Below are 13,524 nucleotides of genomic sequence, written 5' to 3' on the forward strand. Positions count from 1 at the left end.
CTGCTACTGTTTTAAAAAACCCAGCGTTTTCAATAGGGTAATTAATGTCTGTATATTCTGAGACACTTCTGGGTCGGAAACTAGGGCTCTTATAGCTGGGTGTCTGTAAATGATCTGATCTATAGTCAGCTTTACATGTTTCAATAGCTCAACGCTGTGATACCTAGTAGTAGTTGAAGTTGAGGGGGGCGGAATTCTGACTGTAAAGCGTTTTGACCGGGGAGTTTTTTTTTTTGAAAAACGGTGAGAGAGAGAGAGAGAGAGAGAGGGAGAGAGAGAGAGAGAGAGAGAGAGAGAGAGAGAGAGAGAGAGAGAGAGAGAGAGCACTTTTTCAGAAATTGTATTCTGGTAGAATTTGTTTTGTTTTGTTTTGTTCTTTTTTTTATAAATATTTAATTTAATATCTGTTTTATTTTGTGATACGCTGTTTTAAACTTTCTTTTTCATTAAGTGTATATATATATATATATATAATGAGATAACAGTGACAATATCTAAAAATATATAAATTATAAAGGGGTTATTACATCAGGATATGCAATGTGATTACTGTGTGTAATGTTTGTTTAAATGCTTTTAAATGGTGAATAAGGAGTTTTCTTTTTTTGGTTTTTCTTTTTGCTTTTAATAATTTCTTTTTAAACTTTCTCCTTTTTCATTACGTGTCTTATGTAAAAAAAAAAGACTTTAATGTTGTCTGCACAAAGCAATACTAAGACTTTAATGTTGTCTACACCAAGCATAAGTTAACATAAGCATTTATAAAACTTGGGTACACACTATCCCCTGATTACATAAATAACATATTAAACACTGATTTTTGTCCATATCTTATAAAAGACGTGCCATAAGTTTATAGGCATATATAAGCCTATATTCAATAAACATATCTGTCTTGTAACAACCATAAAATCCATGGCCCCTCATTACATATTAATAAATTCATAAATCCACGCCCCCTCATTATATATTCATAAATTCATACCTATAAGGTCAAAAAAAGGTCTAAAGGGTCATAAATTAGACTTTTGACATAAGCTATAGTAATATTACTGGTGAGGTCTTACTAATGCATTGTAAAGTTTTAACATCACTTCCCTTGATTTAAATTTAACACTTATCACAATATATCAGAGTGTCTTGTAAATGAAGTGCTCGAGCAATGATTTTTGTTTCGAGTTCTCAAACTCAACCCTAGTTTATACCCACCACTGTTAAGATCAGACACCATGGTCTGACTGAAGTTGGACTATTTGAGTTTGATCTTCAACACATGAAGTGATGAGGGAGCAGAGAGCAGGAAGCAGCTGCAACTTTTCATCTATAGTGTCTTTCAAATATCTGCATATTCCCAATTGAAGTACAATATACAGTTTGTTTTTTCCCCAGCACTAGTTACAATGTTGCACTCCTTTTGTAATTCATGGATAAAGATCAGCATATTAAATATTATGAATAATTTTTTTGTAAAATGGGGCTATTGTCTGAGGCAAGATGGCAACTGAATTTTTAGAACACCTTTCTATGGACGTATTAAAATTTTTTAATTTGCTAACCCTACACCCAATTCTGTGCCATTCTTACAATGTGTTTCTTTAGTTCTATATTTTTAACACTACTGCAGCACCTGTTACTTACAGCTTATCTTCCTCTAGTTCATGATCCAGATCGGTAAACATCTTGCGATTCTCCTCGTCCCTGATGTACAAAAACCTTCCTTCTGCAAAAAAATATAGAAAATGACTGAGACACCTTCACAGTGTGGAACACATTTGCAATGGAGAGCGAATCCTCCCAAAGAGAAAGAGTGATCTCTCCAGGGCAGGGGTCACATGGTAAACCACCAGTGAATGATACAGACATAATAAAACTACAATAGAGAACTATACTATTGAAACACAACTGAAATAGCCTACATTTATCATTTGATGTCCTTTGAATTATGATTTTTTTCTCAATACTATATTTTCTCAATACTGTATCACAAGTCTAGAGAGGTTATATTAAGATCAATGCCCTAGTTAGACTCCACCTAGAAGTTGTAGTTTTGGTCACGTCACTACAAAAGACTAGGCTGATCCCAAGACTTAATGTCATGAGGATAGGTTAAAATAAATCTCTTCAGCCTAGAAAGAAAATAAAAAGTGAAAGTGGGGACTTGAAGTCTTTCAAATCATAAATGGATACTCTTTTTTAGTTACAATTACTTATAGTTTGCTTGAGTTAAATTTACAGTTAACTGTTTACTTTTAGTTTTTATTACAGTTAATAAATAGAACGGTGCTTAGGAACTGAAAAACATGTGCTTACAAGGGACGTGTCTTAATGGGCAGAATGAGGCAGCTGAGCAGAGTTTAACAAGGGACGTGTCTTAATGGGCAGAATGAGGCAGCTGAGCAGAGTTTAACAAGGGACGTGTCTTAATGGGCAGAATGAGGCAGCTGAGCAGAGTTTAACAAGGGACGTGTCTTAATGGGCAGAATGAGGCAGCTGAGCAGAGTTTAACAAGGGACGTGTCTTAATGGGCAGAATGAGGCAGCTGAGCAGAGTTTAACAAGGGACGTGTCTTAATGGGCAGAATGAGGCAGCTGAGCAGAGTTTAACAAGGGACGTGTCTTAATGGGCAGAATGAGGCAGCTGAGCAGTGTGTAAACATAAGAAACACGCCGTCAACGGGGGTAAAGTTCAATTGAGGTATATATCTACACGAATTCTTACCTGTAGCGTTTATCTCAGTTAAACTTGGGAAGTGTTTTTGAATTCATTTCATTGATATAGTTCGGTTTTAACCATATGACCCGTGGCAATGCATCAGGAGTTACGTTGTATTGTATTGTATTGTATTGTATTATATTGTATTGTATGTAGGATGGGCGTTAGCAGTGTGCTGTCTGACACAGAAACCCCGTTACAATAGAACACATGCCTTCTGTAAAGCCATACATATTTACAAGCCTTTTTACTGTGCGTGTCACTCACAATTCATACTTCATATGTGGCAACGGGTCACCAACATTTCTGCAGCAAAAAAAAGGTTTTATTTGTGCGACTCAATCGCCAAATGCGGCAAATGTTGACGGCTTTCAAGTTAACCGCATTTCAGAATCGTTAACGTTCAGCAACCGCGCCGTCACATGCAAGTCGTCTATCCCCGAGAGCGGAACCTCCCTCAATCACGTGACGGGGTGCGCGATTGCGTCACCACACCACCCTGAACGCAGCTGGTTCGTTCCTGTATCCTAGATCGGGCGAGCTGTGAAAGTTTTGTGAAAAAGAAACAAGATTTCAACGACACCCTTTGAAACAAAAACGGGCTTGAATCGGGCCAGGGCTGGGTGGGAACGACAGCTAAGCGTTTGAACTCGAGTCCCGAAAATAGCGGGTTTAATACGATAAAAAACAGTTCTTAAAATATCCGTATTTCGCGGAGACAACTGTGAATTGAAAACATGAGTGGATTCGCGAAACTCTTCGGGAAAGGTAATTATTCAAAATAAATTAATTAATAAAGAATAAAAAACACGTACGTGTTTAGTTTAGATTATTTCAAGTCTGACTGTGGAAGGGTGGTGGGTAATTCACTGACGCAGAGACAGACAGGTGTATTTGGCGTCACCACACAGGTGCCCAGTTTTATTTTTGTTTGGAGCAGGGAGTTGATTTCTTTAGCCCGCAGATGGCGCTGTGGGTCCGTGGTCTGCGTACCACCGATGGTAAACAGAGCCACGGAGAATACCAGGAGTCTGGTAAACCAGGGATTGGACAGTAGCACTCGCAGGTGCCTCAAACAAAACAATGAAAACAAAAGACCAAAGAAAAAGATAAAATAAAACACAGTAATAAACCTTCAAAGAAAAAGGTGCTGCCCTTGGCAACGATATCCCGGTCGCCGCTACCCGCACGACCCGGATCTCTGTCCTACTCTCCCGGCTCGCTATGCTTGCCTTTTCACTACTGGGGTTCTGCCCAAAGGTACCCCGCTCTCCCTAATTCTCTCTATCCGGAGGCTCCTTTCTCTCCACTGATCCTCGCTCCCGGTCAGCACTTTCCGCACCTCCAGCGCGTCTAAAACGGCAGACCTGAGGAAACAGCAGAGCATTATCTTATAGGGCCAACAATCTCCCCAAGACCCGCCTCGCAGCCATTCAGAGAGAGAGGGAGAGTCCACACCCACTCTCCCACCTCCCCGTGTCACGGCTATGACTGACAGGCGGTTGTTGGATGACTGCCGCCCCCCTCCTGCAGCACTGTGAACACGCCAGCAGAGTCAGCACAGATCTCTCCCCTATCACATACCCTCCTCCTCAGAATGGCACCACCGGTCCATTCGAAAATCTTACAACCCCATGCCTTCCCAAGAGAAAAAATCTGCGTTTTGATGCAGTTTCCCTGCTCGGTGGACTACCCTGAAGGCATAGGGTTGCAAGGCCAAGTACCATCGCGTGATTCTGGCGTTGCTATCTTTCATTCGGTGAAGCCATGCTAAGGGGGCATGATCTGTAACAAGGGTGAAGTGTCGCCCCAGGAGGTAGTACTGGAGTGACTCGACTGCCCATTTTACTGCGAGACACTCCTTCTCGATGGTACTGTAGTTTTTCTCGCGGGGAAGGAGCTTCCTGTTGATATACAGGATTGGATGCTCGCTTCCCCGAACCTCCTGAGACAACACTGCCCCGAGACCTGTCTCTGACGCATCCGTCTGCAGGGTAAACCTCTTACCGAAATCCGGGCTGCATAGCACTGGCTTGCTACACAACCTCCGCTTCAAGGCGAGAAAGGCCCTCTGGCACAACTCCGTCCACTGAACCGTATTTGGGGCAGCCTTCCGGGTGAGGTCTGTCAAGGGAGCAGCGAGCGTAGCGAAGCTCGGAATGAACTTTCTATAATAGCCCGCTAGTCCCAAGAAAGAGCGCACCTGGGTTTTGGTCGTAGGGACCGGCCAGTCAGCCAAGCCAACCCGAAGGGAGTCGAAAACGCCGTCCTCTCTTTAGATTCCGGGGTCAGGGGTATCTGCCAGTACCCCTTCGTTAAATCCAGTGTCGTCATAAAATGAGCGGTGCCTAGACGCTCCAGCAACTCATCTACCCGGGGCATCGGATAAGCGTCAAACTTCGATTTCTCATTGATTCGTCTGAAGTCAATGCAAAATCGAGTTGACCCGTCTGGCTTATCGACTAACACTACCGGACTGTTCCAGTCACTTTGGGACTCTTCTATTACCCCCAGTCTTAGCATTTCCTCAATTTCCGCCTTTATTACCTGTCTTTTACGTTCAGGTATACGGTACGGCCTCTGGCGAACTAACGCCCCCGGCTCAATATTAATGTGATGATGGGCTACTCGAGTCTGCCCCGGGACAGAAGAGAACACGTCAGGAAACTCCGCCACCAGACCCTGAGCCTGACACCTCTGTGCTGGCGTCAGATTCTCCGCAATCTGTACCGACCCTTTTCTTGCCAGCACAGAAAGATCAGGTCCAAGATCGGTGACGTCATCTGCATGCGCCACTAGCAACGCCTCCGGTTGCAGCCAGGGCTTCAGGAGGTTTCTCTCTCCGTCACTCCGGCTGGCAGATCTCATAGTCCACCTTCCCAACCCGGCGTGTAACCTCAAAGGGTCCTTGCCACTTAGCCAGAAGTTTCGACTCAGAACTGGGTAATAGTAGAAGTACTTTATCCCCCGGCTGAAATGTGCGCAATCGGGCTCCTCTGTTGTACTGTGTCTCCTGCCTGTGCTGAGCCTGCTGCAAATTGTCATGCGCCCATTTTCCCACAGACTCAAGACGTTTGCGCAGGTCCAACACATACCGGACTGTATTGGTCGAATTATCCTGCTGTTCTTCCCACATCTCTCTGACTAGATCGAGCACACCCCGGGGTCTCCGCCCATACAACAGCTCGAATGGCGAAAAGCCGGTGGAAGCCTGGGGTACCTCTCTGATCGCAAAGAGAAGGGGAGGAATCAGCTGATCCCAATACCGCACATCACTACTAATAAATCTGCGCAGCATGCTCTTAAGGGTCTTATTAAAGCGCTCCACAAGACCATCGGTCTGAGGATGAAACACCGAGGTCCTAATGGCCTTAATCCCCAAAAGTTTACATGTTCCGCGGATTAGCCGGGACATAAAGTTGGTGCCTTGGTCGGTTAGTATTTCTTTGGGGATCCCCACCCGGGAGAAAACCTTCACAAGCTCGTTGGCAACAGATTTAGCGGACATAGATCGGAGGGGAATGGCCTCTGGGTAACACGTAGCGTAATCCAGAATAACCAATAGGTGTGTGTATCCTGCCGCACTCCTTTCCAATGGTCCCACTATATCTACTCCAATACGCTCAAACGGAGCATCCACTAGGGGCAATGGCACCAGTGGGGCGCGTGGGACGGCTCTAGGGCTAGCTTTCTGACATTCTCCACACCGTTCACAAAACCGCTTCACATCGCCATCCAACCCCAGCCAATAGAACCGTGTCACGAGCCTAGCTTTAGTTTTGTCCCTTCCCAAATGACCAGACAGGGGAATAGCGTGAGCAAGCTGCAACAGATCTTCCTTAAAGGGCTGAGGAATGAGCAACTGATGACGCACTTCCCCGGTAATTTATCAACACGGTACAGAAGGTCTCGATTAATTTCAAAGTGAGGGTACGTGGCGGCGTGTCTGGGCTCGACCACCCGACCATTAACCACCACTGCCTGGTCAAAGAGCCTGCCCAGCACGTCGTCACGCCCTTGCTCGAGTCGGAAGTCACGGGAGTGAGCTAAAAAATCAGCTCCCATGGCTTCCAACTCGGGGTCAGGTCGATCCTGAGCAGAGGCAGCCGAGCCAGACCCCTGCGCTGGTTCCGCAGCCTCCCCCCCAGATTCTTCACCAACCGCCCCCACCTGAAACTTCTCTGACCCCCTCCATTGCCAGCCTTCATTCTTAGCGATCCGGCGCTCCCGTTTAGTTTTACAGGGTTTAAATTTATGACAAAACCATTCCGGATCACGAAAGGGGAAGATCTCTCCAATTACTTCCTCTTTCTTAGCCAATAAGGAGGACGGGGCTGTCAGGGCAGTCAACCAGTCTTTAAACTGCTCACAGTCCCGTCCCAGAACTACCGGTACCGGCAATCGAGGACATAATCCAACCTGCACCTGCGTCACCTGCTGGCCAATAGTCATATTCACCTTAATCTTAGGATAGGAGCGTACATCCCCATGAATACATTTAATATGCACCAGTCCCAATATAAGTCTGTGCCCCGGTGAGATTAGGCTCTCCTGTACTAGAGACTGACCACACCCTGAATCCAGGAGAGCCTGGGTTTTTGTACCATCCACTGTCACAGGAATAACAAAACCCGTGTGCTGAAGTGACTGAGGTAATTGAACGCGCTTACCTGGTCGGCCGAGGTCACACTCCACAGTCCCGGGCGAGGTGGCCCACCTCCCTGCACGTCCAACACCTCGGTGGGCTGGTTTCTCTCCCTGAAGCTTCGGCAACAGGTGGAAATACCGGAGCCAGAACAGGGGCTCGCCGATAAGGTGTCCGCGCGAGACCCCGGTCCGACACTGCAGCAGCCCGTGGGTAGCCCCACCCTGCCCCAGTTTCCGGGCCGGGAGCTCCCGCCGACACCCCCCGACCAAATCCTTGATAACCCCTTCCCCCCAGTCCCTTCGCCCTCTCCGGGGCCAGTTGAGGGGATGATCCGGTAGCCCCACTCTTCCCAGGCAGTCTCGTGGGCGTTGGCTCTGCTGCCTGGTACTGCTCCGCCAATTCGACCGCCCGGTCCAGAGTATCCGGTGCCTGTCGCTGGACCCACAGCCGAGGACCCGGGGCCAGACACTCCAGGAAGCGCTCCACCACCACCATCTCCACCAACCTGGCTTTGGTGTTTACGTCCGGGTTCAGCCAACCTAGGGCGTAATCTTTCAGGCGGTGGGCAATGGTTCGTGGGTGCTCCTCTGCCACAAACTGTTCCCCCCGGAATTTTTTCCGATACCCCTCGGGCGTGGCCCCCACGCGATTAAGGATGACCGCCTTCAGAGTTGGGTAATCCATCATAGCCTCCGGGGACAGTGTCCTCGCCGCTGCTTGCACCTCACCCGTGAGCTGAGGCAGTAGGCAGCTAGCCCACTGCTCTGGAGCCCACCCGGCCGAGGTCGCCATGGCCTCAAACACCTCCAAGTAGGCTTCTGGTCGATCCTCGGCCGTCATTTTAGTAGGTCTTTGCAACCGGGGGTCTGGGGCTGTTGATCTAGCCGCCCCCTGCACCGCAGCGGTGAGAGTCTGGCGCAGGAGGTCCATCAGGGCAGCAAACTGCGTGGCATCCATTATGTTTTGTGGTTTTTTTTTTTTTTGTTTTTTTTTTTAATCTCTGGGTAGGTGCACTGCTTGGGGCAATGCCAGTGAATCCCACTTCTAACACCACGTGTGGAAGGGTGGTGGGTAATTCACTGACGCAGAGACAGACAGGTGTATTTGGCGTCACCACACAGGTGCCCAGTTTTATTTTTGTTTGGAGCAGGGAGTTGATTTCTTTAGCCCGCAGATGGCGCTGTGGGTCCGTGGTCTGCGTACCACCGATGGTAAACAGAGCCACGGAGAATACCAGGAGTCTGGTAAACCAGGGATCGGACAGTAGCACTCGCAGGTGCCTCAAACAAAACAATGAAAACAAAAGACCAAAGAAAAAGATAAAATAAAACACAGTAATAAACCTTCAAAGAAAAAGGTGCTGCCCTTGGCAACGATATCCCGGTCGCCGCTACCCGCACGACCCGGATCTCCGTCCTACACTCCCGGCTCACTATGCTTGCCTTTTCACTACTGGGGTTCTGCCCAAAGGTACCCCGCTCTCCCTAATTCTCTCTATCCGGAGGCTCCTTTCTCTCCGCTGATCCTCGCTCCCGGTCAGCACTTTCCGCACCTCCAGCGCGTCTAAAACGGCAGACGTGAGGAAACAGCAGAGCATTATCTTATAGGGCCAACAATCTCCCCAAGACCCGCCTCGCAGCCATTCAGAGAGAGAGGGAGAGTCCACACCCACTCTCCCAACTCCCCGTTTCACTTCTATTACTGACAGGCGGTTGTTGGATGACTGCCGCCCCCCTCCTGCAGCACTGTGAACACGCCAGCAGAGTCAGCACAGATCTCTCCCCTATCACACTGACATTGATTTCGATGTTATGATACACAATATAACTGTGTACCTATATTAGCGTTACTAATTTGTGTGTGTGTTTTTATTATTTGGAACTGATTACGATGAATTAATATTAATAATATTGTAATAATGATGTACTAGTTGGCAGTCCTAATAATGTTAGTACAATTTAATATTATTGTTATTATAAACGATACACAGCAGCGTCACCCAGTCCAGGTTTTATTACAGTTGTGTCCAGTTCACAAACTCAGGTGTGTCTTAAAGGAGTTCTGACCGTATTTTAAAATCCATTCTCTGGATACACGCAAAAACACACAATTCGACCTATTTTCTCATTTGATTACATTAAAATATATATATATATATATATATATATATATATATATATATATATATATATATATATATATTGTAGCGTTCTCGGTTCCCGCAGGCAGGCGCATCACACAGGGCGAGGAAATCCACACACAGGCGGAGGGCGGGCGCGAACCCGGGACCTCTCGCACTGAAGCATAGCGCCGATACCGCTGTACAAAAGAGCCGGCTCCTTTGCAAGGAGCGTATATCGGGCTCATGTCTCTGTGTGTGATTACATCACCTACCAGCCCCTACTGCTGCTTTCCCCCGTGCACGCTACACTCTCCCCTGCCAGCCTCAAGTCCGCCCCGGACTTGCTAACCAGGCTACAGTCCGACAAGTGCGTGCTGGGGTACCTGCGTCCACTTCTGACACCAATGTAGCGTTCTCGGTTCCCGCAGGCAGGCGCATCACACAGGGCGAGGAAATCCACACACAGGCGGAGAGCGGGCGCGAACCCGGGACCTCTCGCACTGAAGCATAGCGCCGATACCGCTGTACAAAAGAGCCGGCTCCTTTGCAAGGAGCGTATATCGGGCTTATGTCTCTGTGTGTGATTACGTCACCTACCAGCCCTACTGCTGCCTTCCCCCGTGCACGCTACAATATATATATATATATATATATATATATATATATATATATATATATATATTTTGAAGGAATACGAACAAAAAACAACTCTTGGGAGGGTAACAAAAACAAAAACAAAAACAACAACAACTATCCTTAAACGCCATATCTTTGTGCAAATCATATTTTTAAAACTTTCAGAAGTAATTTAAGTAAACGCCATGTTACTCCCCTGTTATTTAAAATTACTAACAAGACCATTTATTTGTCCACGCGCAACTTCATTCCGTGGCACGTCATATGCGACTGACAATTAACCACTAAAATTAACCCTTAAATCTAACCCTAACCCTAACCCTAAATCTGTCGTTATGAAACTGTTGTTATTTCAACACGGTTTCTTTCGTGCCCTCTAGCGGCCTGTAGTGGGTGCTACAGCGGACGTTCGCAGCCTAATTTCTGTATTTTCCTCACTTTATTTTTCTTAAAATGACCAATTTAAGCTTAACGACAAAAACGTTTGCAGAATTTTCTGTTTTTCAGTGTGTGTGTGAGTTAAGTGTACCGCAACCCTGTTCTCTCGCCTCTTATTAGCTTTATTAACATGATCACCGGCCCCTCTCTTTAAAGGAGCGCTGACCATCTTTAAAATCCATTCTCTCACCTCTTATTAGCTTTATTAACATGATCACTGGCCCCTCCCTTTAAAGGAGCGCTGACCATCTTTAAAATCCATTCTCTCACCTTATTAGCTTTATTAACATGATCACCGGCCCCTCCCTTTAAAGGAGCACTGACCATATTTAAAATCCATTCTCTCACCTCTTATTAGCTTTATTAATATGATCACTGGCCCCTCCCTTTAAAGGAGTGCTGACCCAAGTGTGTGTGTCCCCCCTCTCCCCAGGTAAGGGTTCGACTGGGAAAGGTCCCACACCTCAGGAAGCCATTCAGAAGCTCAGAGACACAGAGACGATCCTGGTGAGGAAACAGGAATTCCTGGAAGATAAAATCCACAAGGAGCTGCTGACTGCTAAGAAGAATGGGACCAAAAACAAGAGAGGTACAAACTGACTGCTCTGTGCTCCCTGTACAAACTGACCGCTCTACACTCCCTGTACAAACTGACCGCTCTGCGCTCCCTGTACAAACTGACCACTCTGTGCTCCCTGTACAAACTGACCGCTCTGTGTTCCCTGTACAAACTGACCGCTCTGCGCTCCCTGTACAAACTGACCACTCTGTGCTCCCTGTACAAACTGACCGCTCTGCGCTCCCTGTAGAAACTGACCACTCTGTGCTCCCTGTACAAACTGACCGCTCTGCGCTCCCTGTACAAACTGACCGCTCTGTGCTCCCTGTACAAACTGACCGCTCTGTGCTCCCTGTACAAACTGTCTCTCTCTCTCTCTATGTTGACCTCTATGTCTGTCTGTCTGTCTGTCTGTCTGTCTGTCTGTCTGTCTGTCTCTCTCTCGACACCTCTCTCCTCTCCTCTCTCTCTCTATTGACCGCTCCCTCTCTCGCTCTATCTCTCTCTCTCCCTCCCTCTCTCCCTCTAACTCTCTCTCCCTCCCTCCCTCCCTCTCTCTCCCTCTCTCTTTCCGTCCAGCGGCGCTCCAGGCCCTGAAGCGTAAGAAGGCACGCGATGGCACGCTCAGTACCATCGAGTACCAACGAGAGGCGCTGGAGAACACCTCCACCAACACTGAGGTGCTGAAGACCATGTCCGAGGCAGCGCTGGCCATGAAGCGAGCCCACAACGACATGTGAGAGAGGGGGAGGGGAGAGGGGGGCTCTGTGTGACTGTGTGAGAGAGAGAGAGAGAGTATGTGAAAGAGGGGGAGGGAAGAGGGGGAGAGGGGGGCTCTGTGTGAGGGAGGGGGAGGGAGGGGGCTCTGTGTGAGTGAGAAAGGGGAGGGGGAGAGGGAGAGGGGGGCTCTGTGAGAAGGAGGGGGAGGGGGAGGGAGGGGGTTCTGTGTGTGTGAGTGAGAGTGTGTGAGGGGGGAGGGGGCTCTGTGTGTGAGAGAGGGGGAGGGAGAGGGGGGCTTTGTGTGAGGGAGGGGGAAGGAGGGGGCTCTGTGTGAGTGAGAGAGAGAGGGTGAGACGGGGAGGGGGCTCTGTGTGTGTGAGAGATGGGGAGGGGGGAGAGGGAGGCTCTGTGTGAGGGAGGGGGAGAGGGAGAGGTGGGATCTGTGTGAGGGAGGGGGAGGGGGAGAGGTGGGCTCTGTGTGAGGGAGGGGGAGGGGAGAGGGGGGCTATGTGTGAGGGAGGGGGAGGGGGAGAGGTGGGCTCTGTGTGAGGGAGGGGGAGGGGAGAGGGGGCTCTGTGTGACTGTGTGAGAGAGGGGGAGGGGAGAGGGGGAGAGGGGGGCTCTGTGTGAGGGAGGGGGGGGAGGGGGCTCTGTGTGAGGGAGGGGGAGGGAGGGGGCTCTGTGTGAGGGAGTGAGAGAGTGTGTGAGAGAGGGGGAGGGGGAGGGGGAGAGGGGGCTTTGTGTGAGGGAGGGGGCTCTGTGTGAGTGTGAGAGGGGGAGGGGGGCTCTGTGTGTGTGAGAGAGAGGGAGGGGGGAGAGGGGGGCTCTGTGTGAGGGAGGGGGAGGGAGCTCTGTGAGTGAGTGAGAGAGTGTGTGAGAGGGGGGAGGGGGCTCTGTGAGTGAGAGAGGGGGAGGGGGAGGGGGAGAGGTGGGCTCTGTGTGAGGGAGGGGGCTCTGTGAGAGAGAGAGAGAGTGCGTGAGAGGGGGGAGGGGGGCTCTGTGTGTGAGAGAGGGGGAGGGGGAGGGGGAGAGGGGGGCTCTGTGTGAGGGAGGGGGCTCTGTGTGAGAGAGAGAGAGAGAGTGCGTGAGAGGGGGGAGGGGGGCTCTGTGTGTGAGAGAGGGGAAGGGGGGAGAGGGGGGCTCTGTGTGAGGGAGGGGGAGAGGGAGAGGTGGGATCTGTGTGAGGGAGGGGGAGGGGGAGAGGGGGGCTCTGTGTGAGGGAGGGGGAGAGGGAGAGGTGGGATCTGTGTGAGGGAGGGGGAGGGGGAGAGGTGGGCTCTGTGTGAGGGAGGGGGAGGGGGGGAGGTGGGCTCTGTGTGAGGGAGGGGGAGGGAGGGAGAGGGGGGCTCTGTGTGAGAGAGGGGGAGGGGGAGAGGGGCTCTGTGTGAGGGAGGGGGAGGGGGAGAGGGGCTCTGTGTGTGAGAGAGAGAGAGTGTGTGAGAGGGGGAGGGGGGCTCTGTGTGTGTGAGAGGGGGGGAGGGGGAGGGGGCTCTGTGTGAGGGAGGGGGAGGGGGCTTTGTGTGAGGGATGGGGAGGGGGAGGGGGCTCTGTATGAGGGAGAGAGGGGGAGGGGGGGAGAGGGGGCTCTGTGTGAGGGAGGGGGAGGGGGAGGGGGGCTCTGTGTGTGTGAGAGAGAGAGTGTGTGAGAGGGGGAGGGGGGCTCTGTGTGTGTGAGAGAGGGGGAGGGGG

The 13,524-nt window shown here is 49.7% G+C and overlaps 1 protein-coding gene across 1 annotated transcript; it reads left to right on the forward strand.

Moving 5' to 3' along the window:
• Window positions 1–3,383: 3,383 nt before the first annotated feature.
• On the forward strand, window positions 3,384–11,855 carry LOC117394381 (charged multivesicular body protein 4c-like). The gene is made up of 3 exons (XM_033992954.3): window positions 3,384–3,480; window positions 10,990–11,145; window positions 11,695–11,855. Exons 1-3 carry the CDS (start codon window positions 3,450–3,452, stop codon window positions 11,853–11,855), a joined length of 348 nt encoding a protein of 115 aa, XP_033848845.1. The 5' UTR covers window positions 3,384–3,449.
• The last annotated feature ends 1,669 nt before the right edge of the window (window positions 11,856–13,524 follow it).

This window comes from Acipenser ruthenus, chromosome 30, assembly GCF_902713425.1.
Source record: "Acipenser ruthenus chromosome 30, fAciRut3.2 maternal haplotype, whole genome shotgun sequence".
Lineage (NCBI taxonomy): Eukaryota > Metazoa > Chordata > Actinopteri > Acipenseriformes > Acipenseridae > Acipenser > Acipenser ruthenus.